Source organism: Mycteria americana, chromosome 22 (assembly GCF_035582795.1).
Source record: "Mycteria americana isolate JAX WOST 10 ecotype Jacksonville Zoo and Gardens chromosome 22, USCA_MyAme_1.0, whole genome shotgun sequence".
NCBI lineage: Eukaryota > Metazoa > Chordata > Aves > Ciconiiformes > Ciconiidae > Mycteria > Mycteria americana.
Window position 1 is genome coordinate 5,503,828 of NC_134386.1, and position 25,769 is coordinate 5,529,596.

At 69.4% G+C, this 25,769-nt stretch overlaps 3 protein-coding genes across 4 annotated transcripts; all 3 read left to right on the forward strand.

Annotated features, from left to right (window-relative positions):
• Positions 1–933: 933 nt before the first annotated feature.
• Positions 934–13,080, forward strand: ARHGAP27 (Rho GTPase activating protein 27). The gene is made up of 15 exons (XM_075522841.1): positions 934–1,603; positions 6,124–6,552; positions 7,228–7,443; positions 7,734–7,844; positions 7,940–8,007; positions 8,114–8,201; positions 9,748–9,852; positions 10,303–10,401; positions 10,485–10,572; positions 10,748–10,873; positions 11,154–11,252; positions 11,548–11,625; positions 11,781–11,915; positions 12,312–12,417; positions 12,521–13,080. Exons 1-15 carry the CDS (start codon positions 941–943, stop codon positions 12,696–12,698), a joined length of 2,589 nt encoding a protein of 862 aa, XP_075378956.1. The 5' UTR covers positions 934–940; the 3' UTR covers positions 12,699–13,080.
• A 1,049-nt stretch (positions 13,081–14,129) lies between these two features.
• TMEM98 (transmembrane protein 98) lies at positions 14,130–17,701 on the forward strand. The gene is made up of 7 exons (XM_075522772.1): positions 14,130–14,229; positions 15,907–16,097; positions 16,321–16,452; positions 16,741–16,774; positions 16,893–17,008; positions 17,097–17,156; positions 17,412–17,701. Exons 2-7 carry the CDS (start codon positions 15,967–15,969, stop codon positions 17,614–17,616), a joined length of 678 nt encoding a protein of 225 aa, XP_075378887.1. The 5' UTR covers positions 14,130–14,229; positions 15,907–15,966; the 3' UTR covers positions 17,617–17,701.
• Positions 17,702–18,735: 1,034 nt separating this feature from the next.
• Positions 18,736–25,722, forward strand: GRN (granulin precursor). 2 transcript variants are annotated; one of them, XM_075523023.1, is made up of 14 exons: positions 18,736–18,775; positions 19,976–20,079; positions 20,159–20,236; positions 20,340–20,424; positions 20,514–20,617; positions 20,701–20,842; positions 20,952–21,058; positions 21,830–21,947; positions 22,035–22,132; positions 22,627–22,854; positions 23,564–23,791; positions 24,594–24,821; positions 25,180–25,470; positions 25,552–25,722. In XM_075523023.1, exons 2-14 carry the CDS (start codon positions 19,990–19,992, stop codon positions 25,669–25,671), a joined length of 1,917 nt encoding a protein of 638 aa, XP_075379138.1. In that variant the 5' UTR covers positions 18,736–18,775; positions 19,976–19,989; the 3' UTR covers positions 25,672–25,722. The 2 variants fall into 2 exon arrangements, with proteins under 2 accessions (XP_075379138.1, XP_075379139.1); XM_075523024.1 differs by having other exon boundaries at positions 18,749–18,771.
• Positions 25,723–25,769: the final 47 nt, after the last annotated feature.

Here is a 25,769-nt window from a genome sequence, read left to right on the forward strand (position 1 = left end):
CATCCGACCCGATGCTGCGTCTCCGTGGGAGGAGGGTTGGGGACCGGGATGCTGCCTGTCCTCCGTCCCCCCGGGTTTGGGGGACCTTGCCCCATTTTCCCTGCCCCATTTCCCTTCCCATCTGCTCCCCACCACTGTCAGCATCTCCCGTTGTTCTTTTCCCCCCTTTCCCCGCCGCCCCACTCCCAGTAGCCAGGAGGGTTTGGGGTGCAGCCACCAGCGCTGGGACCCCCGTGGGACTCCCTGGGCGGGGGGGGGGGGAAGCCAGGGCAGCTCCCACAGGACCCCCCTACGTGGGGGTCCCATCCCCCTGCCCGGGGAGGCCACGCCGGATCCGGCAGCGGCGCAGATCCCGGCTCGGCCGAGGGGCAGGGCCCTTCCTGCGGCAGGAACCTCCCGAGGAGCCGTTTCCTCGGCCGGGCGGCAGCGGGTCCCCTCGGCCATCGTCCCTTCCCTCCCACCCCGAGGGGAGGAAACAGGCCGGGTCCCCACCGCCCTCTCCTCTGGCCGGGGGGCCGGGCACCCAGCGCCGGCGTGGAGCCCAACCCCGTCTTTCGACGAGGCGCTGGCAGGAAACCGGGGCGAGTCGGGACCAGCCCAGCACGGGCACGAGCGGGACCCGCTGCGCGCCCCACCGCCCCCGCCCGCACCCCGACCCCGCTGGAGGTGAGATCCGGGGGCACGGTGGCTTTGGGGGCTCGGGGGCTTGGGGCTCGGCGGCTTTGGGGGCTGGGGGACGGTGGGCGAGGACGGTGGCGGCGACCCCGGGGCTGTTTCAGGCAGGTTTGGGCGGTTTGGGCAACGTCGGCGCGGGGTTGGGGCTCAGCAGGGACCCCCCAGCTCGGCTCCCCCGGGGTCACTGCGCACCCCGAGAGGGGTTGGGAGCTGCCGTCACCCCTTCCCCGTGCCGTCTCCCGCAGGCGGAGGCACCAGGGCGGCCATGGAGGCGGCAGTGCCGGCGGAGGAGGCGTTGGTGCTGGTGGAGTACGGCTTCGAGTACCGAGCCAAGGACGGGACCTTGGTCTCCATCAAGCCGAACGAGCGCTACGTCCTGCTGAAACGAACCAACCACCACTGGTGGCACGTCAAGAGGAGCGGGGACACCCGGCCCTTCTACATCCCTGCCCAGTACGTGAAGGAGCTGCCCCCCATCGCCGCCCCAGCCCCGCTTGACCCCCCGCCGCCGGGGCACACCGGGATGGATGCAGCCGCGCTCACCCTGCGGCAGCCGCCAGCCTACGAGTACCGGTTCGTGGGTGCTGCCCAGGCGGAGGAACCGGCCGGAGGATGCTCGGTGCCCCGGAGGGACTCGGTGCCCTGGAGGGACTCGGTGCCGCGGAGGGACTCGCCACCAGCGCTCAGCTCTTTTCGGGCCCCCCCGGGGCTGAGCCCCCACCCCGCCGAGCCTGTGCGACCCTCGCACTCCCTTGATGACCTGGCACGGGTGACGCCAGCGCCGCACGGTGCCACCGCCGTGGGGTCGCGCAGGGACCCCCCAGGACACACTCACCCGCTCGGCAAGAGCCGCTCTGAGACCCTCTACGCCCCCAGCAAGGACAGGGATGCGGCCAGGAGGTGGCTGGGGTCCGGCCACGCGGCTCAGGTACGGTGACATCCCCGGTGACATCCCCGGTGCCGTCCCCAACGGCAGCGGGGGGGGGGGGGGGGGGTGAGCATGTTGGGGGGGGCAGGACGCCTGGGTCCCCCAGCTGATTCAATGCCCCATGTCCCCCCCCGGCACAACCCCACGTCCCCCGGCACGGCACGGCGTGGCACCCAGGGGCTCCCCGGCACTGCTGCCACCGCTGGGACCCCCCGCGTCGCCCCACCGAGCTGACCCCAAACCCGTGGGCCACCCCCACACACAGGTTTGCCAAGAATTCCACCTCGGGGGGGGGGGGGGTGAGCGACCCCCCCACCGGGCACCCACCCCGAGAGCCTTCTGTGCTCAGCCCCCTGCACCGTGCCTCAGTTTCCCCACCCGCATGGGCACCCCTGGGCTCTCCCAGCCCCCCCGCTCTGCGCCCGCAGCAGTGTCCCGCCGGGGTGCAGAGCCCAGCAACGCCCGCGGTCCCCGGGGGGGCTCGGTGCCACCCAGGGGTCCTTGGGGGGTCCCACACCCCGTCCCGGCGGTGTTCCCGGGCTGAGATGAGGCAGAAAGGGGTTAACAGGGAAGCGCAGCAACTCCTCCCTGCCGGGGCGGGTGTCTCACCTGGGCGCAGCACCCAGCGCCGGAGGTGGGTGCTGGGTGCACCCCGGCTGAGGCGGGTGCCCCGCCACCCCAAAACCCACGCTCGCCCCACGCCAGTAAGTAGTGAGGGGCCCCTCCCAGCCACCCCCCCGGGGCTCCCTGCTGCACCCCTCTTGTTGGGGGGCACCCAAGGGTGGGGGGTGTCCCCCGGCCACTCACCTGCCACCGACACTGACTGGGGTGCAGCGGGACGAGAGGGCAATGGGGGGGGGTCCTGCATCCTTGTCGCCCCTCCCACCCCAGAACCTCTCTTTGGGGTAACCCCAGGCACCCGCATCACCCCGAGCCCGCATGTCCCCCTCTTTGAGGGGGGCTTGAGGGGCTGTGCCACCCCGGGGGGGGGGACTCTGGCGGAAAACGGGTCTCAGTAGCAGGGGGCTGGGTTTTACACCCCATTTTACACCCCGTTTTACACCCTGCAACCCCGGCCGTGCCGGATTGACCTCCCGGTGCTCTTTGCACACCCAAAGGCACCGATCCCGCTCCGGGAGAGACCCAGCATGGTCCCCGACCCCGGGGCCGTTGCCGGAGCTTTCCCCTTCCCCTGCCTAAACCCAACCCGTGCCAAAACCAACCGGCGTCGGCACCGGCGGGGCTGTGGCGGCCTCGGCCCAGCCACCATGTGCATCTACCGCCTTGGCTGCCGGGATGGGCTGACCCAGTGCTGGGGGGACGCAGCCCCCCGGCTCGTCCCCGTGCCGTTGCCGGTGGAGGGGCACGATGCCGGATGGGCCAACCTAAATCTGGGGGGAGTTTTCGCAGTTAGCGCCAGCTGTATCCCCAGCGCGGCATCGTCCCGGTGCAATTCCTGCTCGGTCGGCCTCGGCTTTGCCCCAGTGGGTGACGGGTGGCGGCTGACGGGGTGACAACAACCCCAAAAAAAGCCAATTCCGCCTTGAGGCCAAGCGCCGGGCTCAGAGGCGGCTCTTCCGCTCCCCGAACCCCGGCAGGAAGCGCGGTCGGTGCAGGCCCGGCACAGGGCGCCGTCGGTGTTACCGGAGCCTCCCGGTGCCCCCCACCGCCTGCCCCCCCTTCCCAGCGCCTACCGAGATGGGTGACCGGGCGTCGGGTGTTGTGCAGCGGTCCCGTAGCAGGGTGTCACGGCTGCTGCACTTGGGGAAGGTAGGCAGCACCCATGGGTGCACCCAGCCAGGGTGGGGGTGGGGGGGTGTTGTGGGGTCACCTCCTCCCTCCAAGCTGCCTCCCGAATGTCCCCCGGGGGTTTGCACTGCGGAGGTGGCACCGGGCACTGGCGGGTGCCAAGGTGCCTGTCCCAAAGCGGCGAGGGGCACCCAGCCCCCCCCGGGGGGAGAGAAACCCCCGGGATGCACCCATGGGAGGGAAGGAGGTGCTGGGGGGGGCCCCGTGGCGGGGGTCCCCCATCGTCACCCCCATGTCCCTTGTCCCCGAGGTGACGGCGGCCTCTCGCACTGGGTTTCTGGCCCCACTCGCCATGGTGGGGGGGTCAGGGGGTGGTGGGGAGGGTGATGGGGTGCCCCTGGGACACTCAGTCCTCTGTCCCCCTCCGCTCCAAGGTGTCCCCAGGGACACTGCACCCACTGTCCCCCCCCACCCCGGGATGGCGGGCAGGGCCGGCGTTGGGAAACTTTGTCCCCGCGGCCGTTGGAGGTCGGAGGGAGGCTCAGGGGCTGTAAAGCTGGGGAGAGCAAAGGGTGCCAGGAGGGGATTCCCCGCCGGCAGCCGCCCGCCCGGGGCCACCTGGTCCCAAGGGGACGCGTGCGTCCCCCCAGCAGCCCCGGGGACAGCGGGGGGCAGCCAGGCAGCCACGCCGGGGGTGCTCGGGGCCTTATTTTGGGACGTGGCGATGGGGCTGTCAGTCTCAGCGCCCGGCTCTGCTCACCGGTGGGTCAGGGTGCTGGGGCGGGTGGGAGGGGCTGTGGGTGCTGGCGGTGCGGGTGCCGGTGGTCTGGGTGCTGGTGGTGCGGGTGCCGGTGCCAGTGATGTGGGTGCTGGCGGTGCGGGTGCAGATGGTCTGGGTGCTGGCAACTCGAGGGCAGAGGCTGGGGGTGCAGGTGATGTGGGTGTTGATGTCGCAGGGTGCCGATGCTGAGGGTGCTGATGTGTGGGTGCAGGTGCTGTGGGTGCAAGTGCCGGGTGCTGATGCCGATGGTTGGGGTGCAGACGACGTGGGTGCTGACGATGTGGGTGCAAGTGCTGGGGTGCTGATGCCGCTGAGGTGGGTGCAGAGGCTGGGGGTGCAGGTGACGGGCATGTTGCTGGTGTTGGGGCTACAGATGTTGGTGCAGATGTTGGGGTGTTCATGGTTTGGGTGCCAATGACCTGGGTGCCGATGATGTGGGTGCAAGTGCTGGGTGCTGATGCCAATGACCTGGGTGCTGATGATGTTCGTGCAGACCCTGTGGGTGCTGACGATGTGGGCGCAAGTGCTGGGGCGCTGACGCCGATGCCCCGGGCGCAGGTCCCGGGGGTGCAGGCACAGCAGGTGACGTGGGTACCGGAGATGTGGGTGCTGATGCTGGGGGCCACGATGCCCCAAGCCCAAACTCTCTCCGTGTGCCCAGGCCGGACTCTTATCCCCACTGCCAGGCGGGTGCTCCCTGCCCCAATGTGTCCCCTCGGTCACAAGCGGTGTCCCCAGGGCTCTGTGTTGGGGCCAGTTCTGTTTAACGTCTTTATCCATGATCTGGACGAAGGGATCGAGTGCACCCTCAGTCAGTTTGCAGATGACACCAAGTTGGGCGGGAGTGTTGATCTGCTTGAGGGGAGGAAGGGGCTCTGCAGAGGGACCTGGACAGGCTGGATCCATGGGCCGGGGCCAATTGTATGAGGTTCAACAAGGCCAAGTGCAAGGTCCTGCACTTGGGTCACAGCAACCCCATGCAACGCTGCAGGCTTGGGGAAGAGTGGCTGGAAAGCTGCCTGGCAGAGAAGGACCTGGGGGTGTTGGTTGACAGCCGGGTGAATATGAGCCAGCAGTGTGCCCAGGTGGCCAAGAAAGCCAACGGCATCCTGGCTTGTGTCAGCAATAGCATGGCCAGCAGGACTGGGGCAGTGATCGTGCCCCTGTACTGGGCACTGGTGAGGCCGCACCTCGAATGCTGTGTTCAGTGTTGGGCCCCTCACTCCAAGAGAGACATTGAGGGGCTGGAGCGTGTCCAGAGAAGGGCAACGGAGCTGGGGAAGGGTCTGGAGCACAAGGCTGATGGGGAGCGGCTGAGGGACCTGGGGTTGTTCAGCCTGGAGAAAAGGAGGCTGAGAGGAGACCTCATCGCTCTCTACAGCTGCCTGAAAGGAGGGGGTAGAGAGGTGGGGTCGGTCTCTTCTCCCAGGTAACAAGTGATAGGACGAGAGGAAATGGCCTCCAGTTGCGCCAGGGGAGGTTTAGACTGGATATTAGGAAAAAATTCTTCACCGAAAGGGTTGTCCAGCATTGGAAGGGGCTGCCCAGAGAGGTGGCGGAGTCCCCGTCCCTGGAGGTGTTTAAAAGCCATGAGGAGGTGGCACTTGGGGACATGGTGTAGTGGTGGGCTTGGCAGTGTTAGGTTTACGGTTGGACTCGATGATCTTAAAGGTCTTTTCCAACCTAAACAATTCTGTGATTCTGTGTGTGGGTGCTGTGGGTGCCCTCCTCCACCACCCGGCCATCGCTCTCAGCTCCTGCCCCGCACAAGAGGGTGTCTCAGGGCAGCGCCGGCCGGGTGCCCGGGCAGGAGGATGCCCCAGCAGCTGGGGCAGGGCAGGCTCCGGCTCCTCGGCCCCCTCACCCGTCTGCCAGCCCGGGGACCGTGGCGGGGACATCCCAGGAGCGCCATCCCCAGCATCCCTGCCCCGTGGCTCGCCGCACCCGTTGCCAGCCACAGCACCCGAGTGACCGCTCCGTGTCCCCCCAGGCGCGCAAGGAGCCGGAGGAGCCGCCTGCCCCCATCTACCTCAACGTCCAGGAGCTGCAGGAAGAAGCTGCAGCTGCCGGCCCGGCCCCGGAGGAGCCCGGTGGCTCCGTGTCGGACTGGGAAACCCACACAGATACGGACAGTGGACATTTGTTTTATTATAACCCGGTGACGGGTGAGACCACGTGGGATTGTCCCTTTGGGCAGGCAGAAGAAGGAGTGAGTCCTGTCGCCTCTCCCGCCTCCTCGCTCGCCCACAGCCCGGCGTTTCCCGAGTGGGAACAGTACGTGGATGAAGCCAGCGGACAGGCTTTTTTCTATAATTCGGTAACAGGTGAGACGTCGTGGGACCCCCCCCACGCGGGAGACGGAGGCAGCTCCCAGGATATGTACCCTGGGGTGACGCGGTACGGTCCCATGGAGCAGAGGGTGAGCACCCAGCGAGGCGCGGGGATGATGAGGATGGGGATGGAGATGGAGACGGAGATGAGTGGGAGATGGAGATGGAGATGGAGATGGAGATGGAGATGGAGATGGAGATGGAGATGGAGATGGAGATGGAGACGGAGATGGAGACGGAGATGGAGACGGAGATGGGGATAGGGATGGAGATGGGGATGGGGATGGAGATGAGACAGAGACAGAGATGGAGATGGAGACGGAGACAGAGACAGGGATGGAGATAGAGATGGAGACGGAGACGGAGATGGAGATGGAGATGGAGATAGAGATGGAGATGGAGACGGAGACGGAGATGGAGATGGAGATGGAGATGGAGATGGAGATGGAGATGGAGATGGAGATGGAGATGGAGATGGAGATGGAGATGGAGACGGGGATGGAGATGAGACAGAGACAAAGACAGAGATGGAGATGAAGATGGAGATAGAGATGGAGATGGAGATGGAGATGGAGATGGAGATGGAGATGGAGATGGAGATGGAGATGGAGATGGAGACGGGGATGGAGACGGAGACGGGGATGGAGACGGGGATGGGGATGGAGATGGTGGAGATGGGGCAGCCCTCACCTGGGCTGACCACGGCTTGGGGATGCGGATGCTCTTGGTGCAGCACAAGATCTTGACCTGCTTCTTCTCTCCAGCCACCCACTCCGGAAACAGACTATCCCGACCTGTCTCCAGATGAGCTGGAGGGTTATCCCGAGGAGGACTACTCGCCCATGGGCTCCTATGATCAAGGGGCCCCTCTCTGTCTGTCCCCGAGGTGCCCCGAGGAGCTGGGCTCACCCCCGGGCTGGTATGGGCACAGTCACCCCGAGGGAGCCGTGTTCTGCTCCGAGCACTTTGCCTCTGACATGGTACGGGGACGGGGATGGGGACGGGGATGGGGACAGGGATGGGGACGGGGATGAGGATGGGGACAGGGACAGGGATGGGAATAGGGATAGGGACAGGAATGGGATACGGACAGGGACAAGGACAGGGACAGGGATAGGGACAAAGATGGGGACAGGGGCATCTGCCAGGGGATGAGCATCCTCTCAGGGCCACAAAAGCAGGGGGCAGGGGCTCTGGGGTGCAGTGGGTGCAAAGCCCAGCACCCGTCTGGCACGGGCACCTCGGGCATCACCCACTCGCTCCCCTCCAGGTGCTGGCGGGCGGCCGCCACGACCGGGCCAGCAGCGGCTCCAGCCAGGACAGCGGGCTCTTTGCCTGGCACAGCACCGTGCCGCCGGCGCTGGGGCTTAAGGAGGAGAAGGTGAGCACCCTAGGAGGGGCAGGCAGCCCTTCCCCACCCCGGCACCAGGGAGGGCAGGGGGCAAACGTGACCCCCACACACGCTTTGCCTTCCAGTTTAGAAGCCTTGAAAAAGCCGGGGTGCTCAACCGCACCAAGACGGTGGACAGAGGGAAGCGGCTCCGGTAAGCGCATCCCGGTGTCCCCCGCCACCAGAGAAGGGAGCCCCGGGGGGGCGGAGGCAACAGGGGCGGTGCCGTCCCCCTGCGTGACCCCCCCTCTGCTCCCCAGGAAGAACTGGAGCTCCTCCTGGACGGTGCTGGAGGGGGGGATCCTCACCTTCTTCAAGGACTCCAAGCACTCGGCCGCCGGTGCCTTGGTAAGAGCCCCAACGGCCTCGATGGGGCCAGCACCCAGGGGATGGGGCCAGCACCCACGGGATGGGGCCAGAAGCTGTAGGATGGGGCCAGCACCCATGGGTTGGGGCCAGTACCCACAGCATGGGGCCAGCACCCATGGGATGGGGCCAGCCCATGGGATGGGGCCAGTACCCACAGGATGGGGCCAGCACCCATGGGATGGAGCCAGAAGCTGTAAGATGGGGCCAGCAGCTGTAGGATGGGGCCAGCACCCATGGGACAGGGTCAGCACCTGTGAAATGGGGCCAGCACACATGGGATAGAGTCAGCACCTGTAGGATGGGGCCAGCACCTGTGACATGGGGCCAGCAGCTGTAGGATGGGGCGAGCACCCACGGGATGGGGCCAGCACCCATGGGATGGGGCCAGCACCCATGGGACAGGATCAGCACCCGTAGGATGGGGCCAGCACCCATGGGATGGGACCAGCACACGTGGAATGAGGCCAGCAACCATGGGACAGGGTCAGGACCTGTGGGACGGGGCCAGCACCCATGGGATGGGGCCAGAAGCTGTAGGATGGGGCCAGCACCCATGGGACGGGGCCAGAAGCTGTAGGATGGGGCCAGCACCCATGGGATGGAGCCACGGCCCACAGGTCAGGGCCAGCACCCACGGGACAGGCCCAGCACCCTGCACAAGGGCCCCTCCCGGCACCGGGCTGGGTCGCTGCACGCCGGCGCGCGTGCGCTCACACCTCCCCGCGCACACACGCGCTCCCCCCGTGCGGGAGCTGGGCCAGGGCCGGTGTCGGGGCACCCTCACGCAGCTCGTCGGGGCGAGCGGGGAGGAAGCAGCGCCTGACCCAGCCCCCCCCCAGCACCCAGCGCCCGCCGCCCGGATGCAGAAGCTGCCGTGGGTCTTGCAACACCCTGCGGTGAGGGTGGCAGGGGCAGGAGCGGGCACGGACCCACGCCCTCAGCGGGGTGCTGGCCCCACCGCTGGGCGGGGGTGCAGGGCTCCGTCTGGAGGGACCCTTCTGGAAAGCAGGGGTGGAGGGGGGCTGGATGGAGGGGGAGCATGGCCAAAGCACCCCGAACCCCGGAGCATGGGGAGAGCAAGAGGGTCTGATGTTCTTCCCCTGTGAAAACCCCTGGGGACCGTCCCCTCCCCGGGAACAGCCACCGGCAGCCTGCAAGGGACTCCTTTCCCCCTGCCACGCTGCCCCGGCACGGTGCTGTCGCCAGGACGGACCCTAAAGCCGAAGACCCCCGGGGTCCCCGGGCAGGGCTGGGGATGTCCCACGAGGTGACGGTGGCTGTAGGCTCCAGCTGTCCCCAAGCTGGTGGCCATGAAACCCCCCCCATGGCAGCAGCACCACGTCCTGGTCCTGCAGGGAGACCCCGGTGCCATGGGAGGGGACAGAGATGTCCCACAGGGGACATTTGCCACTCCTGCCTTTCTGGAGGAGGAAAGCCCGCAGCCCCCCTGCGGAGCAGGACTCCGGCGTCCCCGTCCCCTCCGGGGGGTGCCAGCGGTGTCACCCTCGTCCCCTTTCTCCCGCAGCGGCACCCCAGCACCCTGACCACCCCCGAGCACACGGTGGAGCTGCGCGGGGCCACCCTCGCCTGGGCCGGCAAGGACAAGTCCAGCAAGAAGCACGTCCTGGAGGTGAGCCGGGTGACAGTGGGGGGGACATCGGTCACTCACCAGGGTGCACACGTGGCCCGCAGGGCGGTGACGATGCCAGCACCTGCCTGGTTCATCCCGCCAGTGGTGAAGGGGATGTGCTGGGGTTGGGGTGGTGGGGACGCTGGGGGACATCCCCGGGCTGGGAGCAAAGGGACACGCTGTGCTGCCGGCCACTGTCCCTTTCCTATGGACATGGAGACGTCACCACGGGACGTCCTGGCTTCCAGAGGGGTTTTTCCACTCAGGCTTTGCACAGGGAGGAGGTTTCCGGCCACCCCGGCTCGCCGGCAAATGGCAACAATTGGGGTCATTGGTGTAACGAGTCGAGTGCCGTTCTCAGCCATAACCTGGCCCCCAAAGCCGGGTGGTCGCGGCCAAATGCGGGCAGCCCCAGGGCCCTGCCCTGACTGCCGCCCGCTGCTCCCACAGCTGAAGACACGGGAGGGCTCAGAGTTCCTCATCCAGCACGACTCGGAGCAGATCATCGCCGCCTGGCAGAAGGCGATCGCCGACAGCATCGGCAGGCTGGTGAGCAGGCGCCTGCCGCCCACCGCCCCCCGCCCTGCCACCCTGGGGATGGGCACAGGGGTCTCACGCTGCCCCTTCCCTAGGGCACCGACCTCCCCGGCGAGGAGGATGCCGAGACCGGGGCTGAATTCAGCTCCCAGGAAAAGCTGGGGAGCGGCGAGAAGAGGGCAGGTGAGCTCGGGCATCCCGGCACAGGGACGGGCACCGGGGTGTCACCGGCAAAACCACCCACCGGGCAGGGTGGGGAGGCCACTGCACGGAGTCCCCGGCTCCCCACGGTGGGGGGACATGGCGGGAGTACCCCGGTCCCTTGGGACCATGGTGACCTGTGCCCCGTCCCCACCAGCGGCCGGGCAGGCACCGGGCAGCGCCGGCGGCGAGAGCGACTCCAGCAAAGTCCGGAACAAACTCCGCAAGTTCCTGCAGAGGCGGCCGACGCTGCAGTCCCTGCGCGAGAGGGGCTACATCAAGGGTGGGTGCCAGGATGGGGCTGAGCCCCTCGGGGTGTCCCCAGGCTGGGAGGTGGGTGGGGACAGCCAGGGATGGAGCTGGGACAGCAGGTTGGGGGACCAAGCCCAGCCCTGACCCCATGTCACGGTGACGGGCTTGGGTATGTGCCATCACCTCCAGCCCCCCCTTACAGGAATGGGCCCTCCTGCGATGTCCCCAGCCCCGTCCCCCACCCCGGACCTGCCACCGGGCGTCCTTTCAGCGTCGCCCAGCCATGCTCAAGCCTCCATTGGTTTTTCCAGACCAGGTTTTCGGCTGCTCCCTGCCGGCGCTGTGCGAGCGGGAGCGGGGGACGGTGCCCCGCTTCGTCCTGCAGTGCATCCAGACCGTGGAGAGGAGAGGTACCGCCCCGGGGCCTGGGGACAGGGACAGGGACAGCCCGGGGGCACCGGGGTGGGGACGGCTCTGGGTAAAGCCTAAATGTGATGGTTGGGTTTTCCCTGGAAGCTGGCTGCTGCGTCCCTGCAAAGCCATGCTGGTCGCTGTCACCATGTGCCACCCGGCTGCGGGCATCTCCCAGGGGACACTGGGGACACGTGGGTACCTGGAGCTCCCTCGATGGTGGCTGGTGTCACGTCCCGGGGCGGGCTGCGGTTAACTGGGAGCTTTTCCCCCTTCTCCACCGTCCTCTGCCAGGTCTCGACATCGATGGGCTGTACCGGGTCAGCGGCAACCTGGCCACCATCCAGAAGCTGCGCTACAAAGTGGAGCATGGTAAGGTCACCTGTGGTGACAAGGGGGGACAAATGGGATATAACCGCCCGCCAAGGGCAGGATGAGAGGGCTCCGGCCAGGGAGGGAGGGGACAGGGACCCTGGTGCGTCCCCGGGGCTCTGGGACCTGCCTGAGTTGCTGCCCCCGCCCCACAGATGAGCACCTGGACCTGGATGACGGGCGCTGGGAGGACATCCATGTTGTCACCGGGGCGCTGAAGCTCTTCTTCCGGGAGCTGCCGGAGCCGCTCGTCCCCTTCAGCCACTTCGACAAGTTCATCGCTGCCATCAGTGAGGCCCAGGGACAGGGACGGGGACAGGGACGGGGATAGGGACGGGGATGGGGATGGGGATGGGGATGGGGATGGGGACTGGATGGGGATGGGGATGGGGATGGGGATGGGGATGGGGACGGGGACAGGATGGGGATGGGGATGGGGATGGGGATGGGGATGGGGATGGGGATGGGGACTGGATGGGGATGGGGACGGGGACAGGATGGGGATGGGGACGGGGATGGGGATGGGGATGGGGATGGGGATGGGGGTGTGATGGGATGGGGATAGGATGGGATGGGGATGGGGACTGGACGGGGATGGGGACGGGGACAGGGACGGGGATGGGGATGGGGACGGATGCTCTGGCTGCTGGAGCCAGCACCCCACCGTGTCTTCCCTCCCCTTGCAGAGATGCAGGACCCGACCAGGCGGGGCCGGTGCATCCGTGACCTGGTGTTCTCCCTCCCGCCCGCCCACCACGACACCATGAAGGTCCTCTTCCGCCACCTCTGCAGGTGACACCCGTCTCACTCCCCCCAAACCCAACCCGCTGGCAGGAAGGGGGACAAGACCTGGGTTTGGGGACATTCCAGGTGACACCCTCCCTCGTCCCCGCAGGGTTATCGAGTACAAGGAGGAGAACCGCATGTCGGTGCAGAGCATCGCCATCGTCTTCGGCCCCACGCTGCTGCGGCCTGCGAGCGAGGAGGGGAACATGGCCATGCACATGGTCTTCCAGAACCAGGTGGTGGAGCACATCCTCAACCAGTACAGCTACATCTTCCCCGACGGCTAAAACCCCCTGGGGACACATATGGGGACAAGCCCAGCGGTGGGGGACATGAAGAAGCAGTGTCTCAGGGGAAGGACTCGGCCACATGTCACCTTGGACTGTGGGTGGTGGCAATCGTGGGCTTGATGAAGGGCAGCACGGTGGCCCGGCTCACTCGGGATGAGGCTCAAGGGGTGGGTGCCAGAGCTGGGGGCACCCCGAGCACCCCGTCCTCCTCTGTCACCCGCTCCCTCTGGGGCCGGATCTGCGGAGGTTGAGCCCCAGGGAGTGCGTGGGGTTTGGGGGGGTCCCCATCAGTCAAGAGGGGACGGTGGAGCCCTGCAGTCCCCAGCTCGCCGGTGGCACAGACCCAGCATCCCTGGGTAAGAGGATGGAGGTGCGTGGCCGGCGGTGCCCACGGGGACAGTGCCACCGGCGGGGTGGGCAGGGAGAAGCCAGGCTGTGCCGCAGCCGGAGCCGGTGTCTGGCACGAGCCCGCCGACATATTCCCGAATAAAGAGCCCGTTCAGCTGCAAGGACGAGGCGTTGCTGGCAGGGCACGGGGACATCCCCAGGGACACCGGGAGCACAGCCGGGGCTCAGTGCCCCTTGGCTCCTGGTGGCCCTTGGGGACAAGATGTGCCCCTTGTACCCCAGGAGGAGGAGGGGACCTCGGCATGCCCAGAGGGGCGAAACTGCAGGCCACCATGGTGACCATGTCCCCTGGGCTTTGGGACGCCTTTCCTGGCTGGCATCGCCAGACGCCACGTCGCCCCGAGTGTCACTGCAGACAGTGGGGACGGGTGCTGAGAGCGATGTGGTGGGGAGCGGGTGCCAGTGGGACATGAGCTCCTGTCACTTTGGGCATGATGGAGACAATTTGGGACACAACCAGGAGAGTACGGGACGCAAAAGGGATAGTAGGGGACACAACTGAAATGCTTTGGGACATAATGGGGACACTACAGGGCACGGCAGGGACACGAGGAGGATGCTTTGGGACACGGTGGTGACGCTTTGGGACACAAGAGGGGCAGGTCAGCGTATGACAGGGGTTTGGGACGCGGGGGGGGTGGCTGGGGTATAGAAGGGACACTTTGGGATGCGGCGGAGACACTTGGGGACACAGCAAGGGCACTTTGGGGTGCGGTGGGGACACTTTGGGATGTAATGGGGACACTTCGGGACAGAGGGGGACACGAGGGGTCATGACGGAGAGCCTTTGGGATGCAGTGGGGAGACGTTGGGGCACAAGGAGGTACTTGGGGACACGAGGGGATGCTTCAGGGGTGCAGTGGTGGTAGTTTGGGACACGAGGGGACACGGCGGGGACACTTTGGGACACGAGGGGCCGCTCTGGGACACGACGGGGAAACTTCGGGGCCCCTCCGGGGCGGGGCGGCGGGCGGGGCCGGGCCGGGGGCCGGGGGCGGCGCGGGGCGGGCCCGGCCCGGGGGCGGGCGGGGGCAGAGCCGGGCAGGGCCCCGCTGCCGGCCCCGCTCCGCGCCCCCCGCCCGGCTCCATCTTGTGCGCGGCCGCCGCGGAGCGGCTCCAGGTGCGGGGGCCGGGGGCCGGGGGGGCCGCTCCGCCCGGGACCCGCCGAGGGGGGGGGGGGGCGCGACCCCGCGGGCGGGGCGGGGGCGGGAGGGGACCCCGGGGCGATCCCCCCTCGGGACCGGCGGAGCGACCCCCCCCCCCCCCGGCCCCTTGGGACCCCCGGGAGCGCCCGCCCCCCTCCCCCCCCCCCCGCGGCTGTAGGGGACCCCTGGGACAGATGCCCCCCATAGAGCCGTGCAGGACCCCCAGAGAGACCCCTCCCCTTGGGACCCCCGGAGCGACCCCCCCCGAGGGCCTTGCGGGACCCCCGTCAGTCCCGTGCCCCCCTCCCGCCACCGGGGCTGTGCAGGAGCAGGGACCGCGTCGAGCCGCCAGCAGCGACCCCGCTCAGGGCCCCCCCGGACCCCCCCCAGCAGCAACCCCCCCCGAGCCTCACAGGGACCCCCCAGAGCCCCCCAGCATCAACCCCCCCCCCCAGATCCTCACAGGGACCCCCGGACCCCCCCAGCAGCGATCCCCACCCTCGCAGGACCCCCCCAGACCCCCCCCTTCCCCTTGCTGCCACAGGACCCCCCCAGTGCTCGGCGCTGCACAGGCAGGACCCGACCCCAACCCAGCCGGGGGCAGGGACCCCCCAGGGCCGGGGGGTGGGGACCCCCCCCGGGGCTGTCACCCCCCCCACTCCCCCAGGACCAGGCACCGAGGGGTTACGGCGCAGAACCGGCTTTGGTGGCCAAAATCCCTCTTAAGGCGTTAATCGCGGTGGGAACGGGGCGGGGGGGGGACAGGGCCACCGGGTGGGGGTGGGGGTGGGGGTGGGGGGGTGTGTGTCCCATGCTGTCCCCAGCCCTGCGGGGGGGTGGGGGGGGTGGGGACAAGTGCACCCGGCCTGGAAATTTAAACCAAATTACTAAACCTGGCTTAAAACTCAATGGGATTTAGGGGAAATAAAGGGTGGGAGGGGGGATGCACCAGGGAGTGGGGCTGGAGGGTTTGGGGGTCACGTCTGGCACCCCCCCCGGTGGGGGGTCCGGGCATGAGTCAGGGTGTAAAGGTCGGGAGCCGGTGGTGTTTGCACGGGCGGTGCGGAAGTGGCACCGTCCCCGTGTCCCTCCCCGGCAGTGGCTCCCGGCTGGCAGCAGGTAGGGAGGGCAGAGCTGGGTGTCCCCCACCCCGGCGGGACGGGGTCCTCTCCCCGCCCCAGGGTGGGCACCGCTGGGGACCCCCTGTCTGTCCCACACGGTGGCATGGGGGTCCCGGCCGGCTCTGGGGGACCCCATGGCCCTGCAGGGACGGGGCTCTGGGGTCCCCACAGGGATCAGGCTCAGGGGGACCCCATGGCCCCATAGGGACAGGGCTCTGGGGGTCCCCACGGCCCCATACGGCCCAGACCTCGCTCTCCTGCTCCCAGCTCCTGCCCCTGTCACTGTGGCCGTGGTGGTGGGGTGGGGGCAGCTCCCCACGTACCGTGGCCGAATCCTGCTCCACCCCGCCCCCAGCATCACCCCTTTCCCCCGGTCCCCCCCCGGGTGACACTGCCTCCAGCAGGACCCCCGGGGCAGGGGTCCATCAGTGGGTGACACTGGGACCTGGCCGGGCATTTTGGGGTGCAGGAGGGGATAGAGGGAGCATCCGTGGGGGTCCCAACCCCTCCCCGGTCCCCCCATCACCACAGACCCCGCTGTGCCGAGATGGCACCGGACACCTGAGCCATCCCCCCCGGCGGGGACCAGCCATGGAGACGGTCGTCATCGTGGCCATCGGGGTGCTGGCCACCATCTTCCTGGCGTCCTTCGTGGCGCTGGTGGTGGTCTGCCGGCAGCGGTACTGCCACCCCAAAGACCTCCGGCACCACTACGACACCAAGTGAGTGATCCCACGGGGGTGGCGTCATTCCCGTCCCCACCGGGGGAGGGGGATCGGGGAGGGACCCCAAACCACATGGGCTGGGGACAATGCTGGGGACGTGTCCACCATCATCAGGGGGACGATGCTGGGGACATGTCAGCATCATCAGGGTGTTGGGGGCCGGGGGGGGAGCCCAAGGAGGTGGCCCTGCCTCCAGGGATGTCCCCCATGTCCCCAACAGACCCATTGTGGACCTGATGGGGACCACCGAGACGCCGTCAGAGCCCTCAGAGCTGGAGCTGGACGACGTGGTCATCACCAACCCCCACATCGAGGCCATCCTGGAGAACGAGGACTGGGTCGAGGACGCCTCGTAAGTGTGTGAAGTGTGTGATGTCCCCCCAGCGTGCCCTGTGTCCCCCACACCACTGCTGGGGACCCCCATGCAGTGCCAACCCCATCACGGGATGCCGGTAGCAGAGATTTGGGGGTCACCAAGCCATGGCCAGTCCCAAGAAGGGGTGGTCCTCAAGCTGGTCTCTGGGTGGGAATGTCCCCAGGGGTCTGGGGGACCCGGGGTATGGGCAGGCAGGTGGGGGGGATGCGGGGGGCGAGCAGGAGGGGGGTCCGCCCGGATTCACACCCTCCTCCCTCTCCGCAGGGGTCTGGTGTCCCACTGCATCGCCATCCTGAAGGTGAGTCCAGGGAGTGGCACTGGTGGCCATGGTGGTACCGGTGGCGCTGGTGGCAATGGTGGCACTGAGCGCCCACCCTGGCCCCGCTCCCGTTGTCTCTGTCCCCCCCGGCCCGCAGATCTGTCACACACTGACGGAGAAGCTGGTGGCCATGACCATGGGCTCGGGTGCCCGCGTGAAGTCCCCCGCCAGCCTGGGTGACATCATCGTGGTGGCCAAACGCATCAGCCCCAGGTGACAGGGGGGGTCCCGGGGCTCTTGGGGGTGTGATGGAGGGTGTCACCGCGGTGTCCCCTGGGGCTAACGCCATCCCCACCGGCAGGGTGGACGACGTGGTGAGATCCATGTACCCGCCGCTGGACCCCAAACTGCTGGATGCGAGGTGACGCCGGCGGGAGGGACGGGGACGCTCCCTGGGTGGGGGGACACCCATGGGTGGGCAGGGGGGACACCAGTGCTGCCCCGTGCCACGTAGCTGGGGACAACCACTGCGGGGTGACCCAGCAGGATGGGGGATGACCTCCACACCCCGTGCTGCAGATGGGGAAACTGAGGCACAAGCCACGCTCCCAGCAGCAAAGCCACCATCCCTGTCCAGCACAGGGCGGGAGGTGACGAGGCCACCGTGTCCCCGCAGGGCGGCTGCACTGCTGCTGTCGGTCAGCCACCTGGTGCTGGTGACCCGCAGCGCCTGCTGCCAGCCCGCTGCCCGCCACTGGGTCGAGCGGTCGCTGGCGGCCGCCGAGGAGCACATGGCGGTGCTGCGCCAGGCCGCCATGGCCACCGAGACCGACCAGCCACCGGCCACCGAGGCCTTCCGGCAGGAGCAGTCGGCCATCTGAGACTCCCCCACCCCGGCACCCCTCGTTGCCAATAAACCCCCCGGGATGTCCCCCCCATCATGGGGGGCCCCGGGTCTGGCCTGGCCCTGTGGTTTCTGGCTCCAGAGGGGGGTTTGGGGGGGCCGGGGGGGGATGAGGGGGTTTGGAGGGGATTTGGGGGGGCAGGTTGGGAGTTCAGGGGGGGTTGGACGGGTGTTTAGGGGGGTTTGGAGGGGATTTGGAGGGGGCTTGGGGGTTTGGCAGGGGGGTAGGGGAGGTTTAGGGCGGCTTGGGGGAGGTTGGGGGATTTGGGGGACATTGGGGGGTTAGGAGGGGCTGGGGGGGTGGGAGTTTAGGGGGGTTGAGGGGGTTTTAAGGGGGTTTGGGGGTTTGGCAGGGACATTGGGGGGGGTTGGGGAGGGCTGGAGGGGGTTGCAGGGATTTGGGAGGGGTGAGGGGATTGGAGGTGGCTTGGGGGGGTGGGAGTTTGGGGGGGTTGTGGGAAGGTTGGGGCTCTCGGGGGGAGTTGGGAGGGGATTTGAGGGGACTTGGGGGTTTGGCGGGGTCCCTGGGGGTGGGGAAGGTTGGGGGGCTCGGGGGGCTTTGGAGGGGGTTGGGGGACTTAGGAGGGGCTTGAGGGGGTTGGATGGGCTTGGGAGGGATTGGGAGTTCGGGAGGTGGGGGTTGAGGGGTTGGTGGAGGGTTGGGGGGGTTGCAGGGGCTTGGGAGGTTTGGTGGGGAGGGGTCGGCAGGTATTGGGAGGGGCTCGGAGTGGCCTGGGGAGGATTTGGGGGCGGTTGGGGGGGCTGCCCGCCCCAGAAGCGAGGCCCTGCGGGGGCCGCAGGGCTCAGCACAGCGCGGTGCGAGGCCCCGTGCCCGGCCAGGGGCTCCGGGTCCCGCCGCGGAGGCGCCACCGCTCCGGGTGGCCCCGGGGCCAGCGGGCCGAGGCCGGGCCGGCTCAGCGCACCCACGCTCGGGGGGCTGCGGTCATGTGCCCCCGCGTCACGTGACGGGAGGGCGGGGAAAGTGGTGAGGGTGAGGGGCGGTGCTCCCCGCCCCCTTTCCCCGAGTTGGCCAATGGGAGCGGGGCGAGTGGGGCGGGGGGCCAATGGGGGACGGGGGGTGGGGCTTGCGGCGGGCCGGTACCGCGACCCGGGCGGCGGGTCTGGGAGCGGGGCAGGTACCGGGAGCGGGTACGGGCCGGGGCGGGGCGGGGGGCACCGGGAGGTGCTGGGAGGCACAGGGGGCGCTGGGAATACTGGGATTCCCTGGGGGCACTGGGAGGTCCTGGGATTCCCTGGGAGGTCCTGGGGGGCACGGGGAGTCACTGGGGGCACTGGGAGGTGCTGGGACGCACTGGGGGGCACTGGGAGGTACTGGGAGGCACTGGGAGTCACTGGGGACACTGGGAGGTACTGGGAGTCTCTGGGGACACTGGGAGGCACTGGGAGTCCCTCGGAGCACTGGGACGTACTAGGGGGCACTGGGGGTCACAGGGCGCTCTGGGCGCGGTGGGAGACACTGGTGGGCACTGGGAAGCACTGGTAGTCATGGGGGGTTCTGGGGGCACTGGGAGGCACTGGGAGCGCTGGGTCCGGGCCGTCAGTGTCCCTGCGGAGGCTGTGGGGAGGGCCCAGCCCTGCCCTGGGGGCCCCGGGTGTGGGGGGGGACACAGTGCGGTGACACCGAGGGGTCAGGGCCACCCCCTGCCCCCCGCACAGGGTCCCTCCCACATCGGGTCCCCGGGGGCGGTGACCCCCCCACGGCATGTCCCGGCTGCCGGGGGGGCTGTGGGGCCTGGGCCTGCCTCAGTTTCGCCCCCGGGTGGGAGCTGGGGGGGGGCAGCACACCCATGGGTCCCCACCCGTGGGACGGGGCCGCACACTCACAGATGCCGGGGGGGGGGGGGGGGGGGGCAGTGTCACGCCACGTGGGGAAAGGGAAGTGAAAGTGATTGTGGAAGTGGGTGGCGGGGACGGCAGGGCGTGCGGGGGGGACAACGGACTCGGCAGGGGGGTGTGGGGCAGCCCTTAGCACCCATGGGTGCTGGCCGGGGGGGCTGCCCCCCCCCCGACAGCGGTGCTGGCTTCCTGTGCTGCGGGGAGATGTTATCGGGGTGCTGCGGGCAGCGGTTGGGGTGCCAGACACCACAGCGGCCCCCCCGGCACGTGTGGGTGCCCCCCCAGCGCCCTGGGGTGGCCCCCCCAGGCATCCTGGGGTGGGGGGGCCCAGGGAGAGGAGGGGGGGGCCGGGGCTTCCCGGCACCCGGCTGAAAGGGGAAGCGAGAGCCGGAGCGCGGTGCCGTGGCAGAGGCCTGCCTCCCCCTCGTGAGTGGGGAAACTGAGGCACGGCGGTGCTGGGGGGGCTCCGCTGCCCGCAGGTGTCCCCAGCGCCATGAGGACCCTCCTGCCGCTGTGGCTGGCCCTGGCCGGAGCCGGTGCCTGGCTGCGATGCCCCGACGGGCAGCCGTGCCCCGCCACCCCAGTGAGTGCCCAGGGTCGGGGGGGTGGGTACGGGGGCGTGCCCCCACCAGTGGGTAACCCCCCCGTACTCCCCTCCCCAGGTCCTGCCTGCCAGCAGCGCGGCAGCGTGCCGGGATGGCTCGTCGTGCCCCGCCGGAGCCAGCTGCCCTCTGCCAGAGGTGAGTCTGCCCGCCGTGCCTCAGTTTCCTCCCTCTCTCCACCATTTTGGGGGTCTTGCCCCCCCCCCCGCAGCCCTCCCACCCCCATCTTCTCTCCCCCCAGGGAGTCCTCTGTGCCGGCGGCCACCGCTGCTGTCCCCGAGGGTCCCACTGCAGCGCCGACGGCGAATCCTGCATCGTGTCCCCAGGTACGGGGGGGTCACACGTGGGTGGGGGGACATGGGTGGGCCTGGGTGGGGGGCATGGGGGTCTCTCACCCCGTCCGCACTCTCCGCAGGACCCCGTGCTGTCCCCTGTCCTGACGGACAGTCTGAGTGTCCCGACAATGCCACCTGCTGCATGACGGCCAGCGGCGCCTGGGGGTGCTGCCCCATGCCCCAGGTACGGGGGGGGGGGGGACATAGGGACATTGGTGGGGGACGTCACGCGGCCACCGCTGTGACGAGCGGGTCCGGCGCCCGCAGGCCTCGTGCTGTGCCGACAAGGTGCACTGCTGTCCCCACGCCACCGTCTGCGACCTGGCCCACGGGCGCTGCCTGTCACCCGCCGGTGATGTCCCCCTGGGCACCAAGTTCCCCGCCTGGAAGCGCCAGCCCCCGGCAGCAGGTGAGGGGTGTCCCAGTCTGGGTGGTGGGGTGTCCTCGCTGTCCCCGCGGAGGGGACACGGAGCTGGGGAGGGGGCACGGTGACGCTGTGTGTGTGTGTCCTCCCGCAGTCACGCTGCGCCAGGTGCTGTGCCCCGACGGCCGCTCGGCCTGTCCCGACGGTGCTACCTGCTGCCAGCTGCCCTCGGCGCAGTACGGCTGCTGTCCCCTGCAAAACGTGAGTGCTGGCCCCGCGCCGGACACCCCGCACCGGGCACCTCCTGCCAGGGACCTCATACCAAGCACCCCACGCCAGGCACCCTGCGCTGGGCACCCCATGCCGGGCACCCTGTACCAGGCTCCCCACGTCAGGCACCCCACGCCCACCAACCCATACCAGGCGTCCCATACCAGACCCCCGCACCGGGCACCCCACGCTGGGCACCCCACGCTGGGCACCCCGCGCCGAGCAGCCCACGCTGGGCACCCCGCACCAGGCACTGTGTCCCAAGCACCTCGTACTGGCCACCCCGTGCCAGCTGTCCCATACCGGGCCCCCTGTACTGGCTGCCCATACTGGGTACCCCATGCTGGGCACCCCGTCCCAGGCACCCTGTCCTGAGCACCCCACGTTGGGTACCCTGAGCTGGGCACCCCATGCCGGGCACTCTATGCCAGGCGCCCCGAGCCATGCGCCCCATACCGGGCACCCTGTACGGGCAGCCCACGCTGAGCACCCCATGCCAGGCACCCTGTTCCAAGCACCCCATGTTGGGCACCCCGCGCCGAGCACCCCGTGCTGAGCACCCCATCCCCACACCCCATACCGAGCACCCCATGCCGGGCACCCCGTCCCAGGCACCCCGCGCTGAGCACCCTGTGCCGGGCGCCCCATAGCAGGCACCCCACGCCGGCAGCCCGCCCCGTCCGTGGCACCGCTGGGACCCCCCGGGCGGGCAGGGTGGGCTGGGGTCCGGCAGGCACCGACGGCGGGCTCTCCCCCGGGCAGGCGGTGTGCTGCAGCGACGGGCAGCACTGCTGCCCGCAGGGCACTGCCTGCGACCTGGAGCGCTCGACCTGCACCTCGTCAGGGGGCTGGGCACGGCCCCTGGCATCCCTGCCCAAAGGTGAGGACCCCCCCGGGGGGCGGCCAATCCCACCCTGTCCTGGCCCGGGGAGGGGACGCCGCCTCCCGACTGTCCCCTTGTCCCCAGCTCGTGACGTGAAGTGTGACGAGGAGACGAGCTGCCCCGATGGGAGCACGTGCTGCCAGCTCAGCTCGGGGGCCTGGGGGTGCTGCCCGCTGGAGGAGGTATGGGGGTGCGGGGGGGTCTGGCCCCCGGGAGGGACAAGGACGGGGGTTCCCTCTGCCCCCTGGGACAGGCAGATGTCCCCCTGTGCCCTGGGTGGGATGAGGGCCGATGTCCCCCAGGAGGGACAGGGAGGGCTCCCACGCCCCTGATGTCCCACGGGGAGGGGGGTGACACCGGGCCCCTTTGCTGGGCACCTGCCAGACCCCCTCTGCTAACTGGGACCAGTTTGGGGATCCGGTGGCAGGAGGTGATGAAGGGACACGAGGCCACCAAGATGCTTGGGAGCCTTTGTGTGTCCCACTGTGAGGGGACAAGAGTGATGGGGGGGCCCCCATATCCCCTCCCCTCTCCCCCCCCAAGCATGGCTGGAACCAGTTCGGGATGGGGGGTACAGGGGACAAGGGAGGGCGGGAACAGGCAGGAGGGGTACGGTTTGTCCCGTGGGGGTCCCGGGGGGCCGGGCCGCGCTCAGACCCCCCTTCTCGCCCCCCAGGCCGTCTGCTGCGACGACCACGTGCACTGCTGTCCCCAGGGCTACACCTGCGACCCGGCTGCGGGCAGCTGCCTGCAGGAGGGGGGGGGCCGCCGGCCCTGGCTGCGGAAGACCCCGGCGCTGGCCCGTGGGGGGGACGTGAAGTGTGACAACAAGACGAGCTGTCCTGACGGGAGCACGTGCTGCCCGCTGAGCTCGGGCAGCTGGGGGTGCTGCCCGCTGGAGCAGGTTTGGGGGGGGCCTGGCCACAGGGACAGGGGGCCCTCATATGGGGACAAGAACATGCTGGGGTCCCCAGCGGGGTGGGGGACCAGGGCGGTGCACCCCGGGGAGCAGGGGTGCCTGGGCTGGGCTGAGACCTGGGGGGCCCGAGGTGTCCTTGGGGGGGGACACAGCTCGAGGGACCCTGAGCGGCTGGAGCCCAGGCCCTGGGGACATGGGGACATTCAGCCGGGCACTGCCACCTCCTGTCCCCTGCCCCGCAGGATGGGGCAGATGTCTGCTGTGCCCTGGGTGCGATGAGGACCAATGTCCCCTGTCGCCCAGGAGGGACAAGGCCAGGCCCAGGGCTCCTGATATGCCATGGGATCGGGAGGGTGACACTGGGCTCATTTGCTGGTCCCCCATTCAGACCTTTTCTGCTAACTGGGACCAGTTTGGGGCTCCAGTGCTGGGAGGTGGTGAAGGGGTGCGAGGCCACTGGGATGCTCTGGGATGTCAGGGTGTCTGGCTGGGGGATGACAAGGGTGGTGGGAGTCCCCATATCCCCCCCCTCACCTGTATGGGATGGAGCCAGGCCAGTATCGGGGGGGGCAGGGGACAAGGGAGGGCAGGAACAGGCAGGAGGGGTACGGTTTGTCCCCTGGGGGTCCCCCAACGTGGATCTGGGGGTCCCGGGGGGCCGGGCCGCGCTCAGACCCCCCTTCTCGCCCCCCAGGCCGTCTGCTGCGACGACCACGTGCACTGCTGTCCCCAGGGCTACACCTGCGACCCGGCTGCGGGCAGCTGCCTGCAGGAGGGGGGGGGCCGCCGGCCCTGGCTGCGGAAGACCCCGGCGCTGGCCCGTGGGGGGGACGTGCAGTGTGACGAGGAGACGAGCTGTCCTGACGGGAGCACGTGCTGCCCGCTGACCTTGGGGGTCTGGGGGTGCTGCCCACTGGAGCAGGTTTGGGGGGGGCCTGGCCACAGGGACAGGGGGTCCTCATATGGGGACAAGAACATGCTGGGGTCCCCAGCGGGGTGGGGGACCAGGGCGGCGCACCCCGGGGAGCAGGGGTGCCTGGGCTGGGCTGAGACCTGGGGGGCCCGAGGTGTCCTTGGGGGGGGGACACAGCTCAAGGGACCCTGAGCGGCTGGAGCCCAGGCCCTGGGGACATGGGGATGTTCAACAGGACACTGCCACCTCCTGTCCCCTGGGACAGACCCACTCCCGCTCTGCAGGGTGGGGCAGGTGTCCCCTGTGCCCTGGGTGGGACGATGGCTGATGTTCCCTGTCCCCCAGGAGGAACGATGCCAGATGTCCCCTGTGCCCTGGGAGGGATAAGGGCCAATGTCCCATGTGCCCCAGGAGGGATGTGGCCAGCCCAGGGCTCCCACGCCCCTGATGTCCCACGGGGAGGGGGGTGACACCGGGCCCCTTTGCTGGGCACCTGCCAGACCCCCTCTGCTAACTGGGACCAGTTTGGGGATCCAGTGGCAGGAAGTGATGAAGGGACACGAGGCCACCAAGATGCTTGGGAGCCTTTGTGTGTCCCACTGTGAGGGGACAAGAGTGATGGGGGGGCCCCCATATCCCCCCCCCCTCCCCCCAAGCATGGATGGAACCAGTTCGGGATGGGGGGTACAGGGGACAAGGGAGGGCGGGAACAGGCAGGAGGGGTATGGTTTGTCCCCTGGGGGTCCCCCAACGTGGATGTGGGGGTCCCGGGGGGCCGGGCCGCGCTCAGACCCCCCTTCTCGCCCCCCAGGCCGTCTGCTGCGACGACCACGTGCACTGCTGTCCCCAGGGCTACACCTGCGACCCGGCTGCGGGCAGCTGCCTGCAGGAGGGGGGGGGCCGCCGGCCCTGGCTGCGGAAGACCCCGGCGCTGGCCCGTGGGGGGGACGTGAAGTGTGACAACAAGACGAGCTGTCCTGACGGGAGCACGTGCTGCCCGCTGAGCTCGGGCAGCTGGGGGTGCTGCCCGCTGGAGCAGGTTTGGGGGGGGCCTTTGGAGGGGGCATGGGGGGGGGGGGCTGTTCCAGGGCACAAGGGGTTGGGGATGGGAGGGGGGGGGCTTTGGGGCAGAGCGGGGCTGTGGGGTGTTTGGGGACAAGCAGGGCTGGGGGACACAGGGACATGGGGGGACACAGGGACATGGGACGCCCCCAACTCCATCACTGCCCCCCTCCATGGGGGCTCTGCGGGCACCTTGGGCACAGGATCCGGCACAGTCCCTGGGGCTGCTGCTGGGCGTGAGCGGGGCCGGGGGGGAGGTACCTGGGGGGGGGGGAGGGGGTCAGGGTGGCACCCGGGCGCCTGGGTCCCCCGTTGAGCCCAGCCTCGCCCCCCAGGCCGTCTGCTGCAGGGACGACCAGCACTGCTGCCCCCGGGGCTACACCTGCAACGAGGCCGCCCAGAGCTGCGAGAAGCTGCTGGCACCCCCCCGCCTGCTGCCGGCCCCCGCACCCCCCCGCCGGGCACCCACCCCCCCTCCCGCCCCGCTGCGAGCTGCCAGCACCCAGCCCGCTGCCAGCACCCAGCCCGCTGCCAGCGTGCCCTGCGATGCTGCCCGCTCCTGCCGCGGCGGACAGCGGTGCTGCCGCAGCCGGGGGGGCTCCTGGGGGTGCTGCCCCTTCGCCCAGGTTAGTGGGGGGGGGGTACCAGGGTGGGGGTCAGGGTGGGCATCACCTCCTCCTCCCCCCTCACCCCCCATCTCTCCGCAGGGCTCCTGCTGCTCCGACGGCCGCCACTGCTGCCCCAGGGGGTCCCGCTGCAGCGGGGGGGGCCGGGGGTGCAGCCCCCAGCGCTGGGACCTGCCCGCGCCCCGCAGGGTGCTGCTCTGATGTCGCAGGAACCTCCCCGGGTGCCACCACCCCAATAAAAGGTTTCTAGGACAAGCCCCCACCCCTGGCTCCTGGGGGAGGAGGGGGCGGAACTGAGG

Coding starts and splice junctions, on each gene's coding strand:
- ARHGAP27 (XM_075522841.1), top strand. CDS start 941: ATGGAGGCGGCAGTGCCGGCGGAGGAGGCGTTGGTGCTGGTGGAGTAC. Junction 10,573..10,747: donor GAGCGGCGAGAAGAGGGCAG/GTGAGCTCGGGC, acceptor CGTCCCCACCAG/CGGCCGGGCAGGCACCGGGC. Junction 11,253..11,547: donor CCAGACCGTGGAGAGGAGAG/GTACCGCCCCGG, acceptor GTCCTCTGCCAG/GTCTCGACATCGATGGGCTG.
- TMEM98 (XM_075522772.1), top strand. CDS start 15,967: ATGGAGACGGTCGTCATCGTGGCCATCGGGGTGCTGGCCACCATCTTC. Junction 16,098..16,320: donor CGGCACCACTACGACACCAA/GTGAGTGATCCC, acceptor TGTCCCCAACAG/ACCCATTGTGGACCTGATGG. Junction 16,775..16,892: donor ACTGCATCGCCATCCTGAAG/GTGAGTCCAGGG, acceptor CCCGGCCCGCAG/ATCTGTCACACACTGACGGA.
- GRN (XM_075523023.1), top strand. CDS start 19,990: ATGAGGACCCTCCTGCCGCTGTGGCTGGCCCTGGCCGGAGCCGGTGCC. Junction 20,080..20,158: donor AGCCGTGCCCCGCCACCCCA/GTGAGTGCCCAG, acceptor TCCCCTCCCCAG/GTCCTGCCTGCCAGCAGCGC. Junction 20,843..20,951: donor GCGCCAGCCCCCGGCAGCAG/GTGAGGGGTGTC, acceptor GTCCTCCCGCAG/TCACGCTGCGCCAGGTGCTG.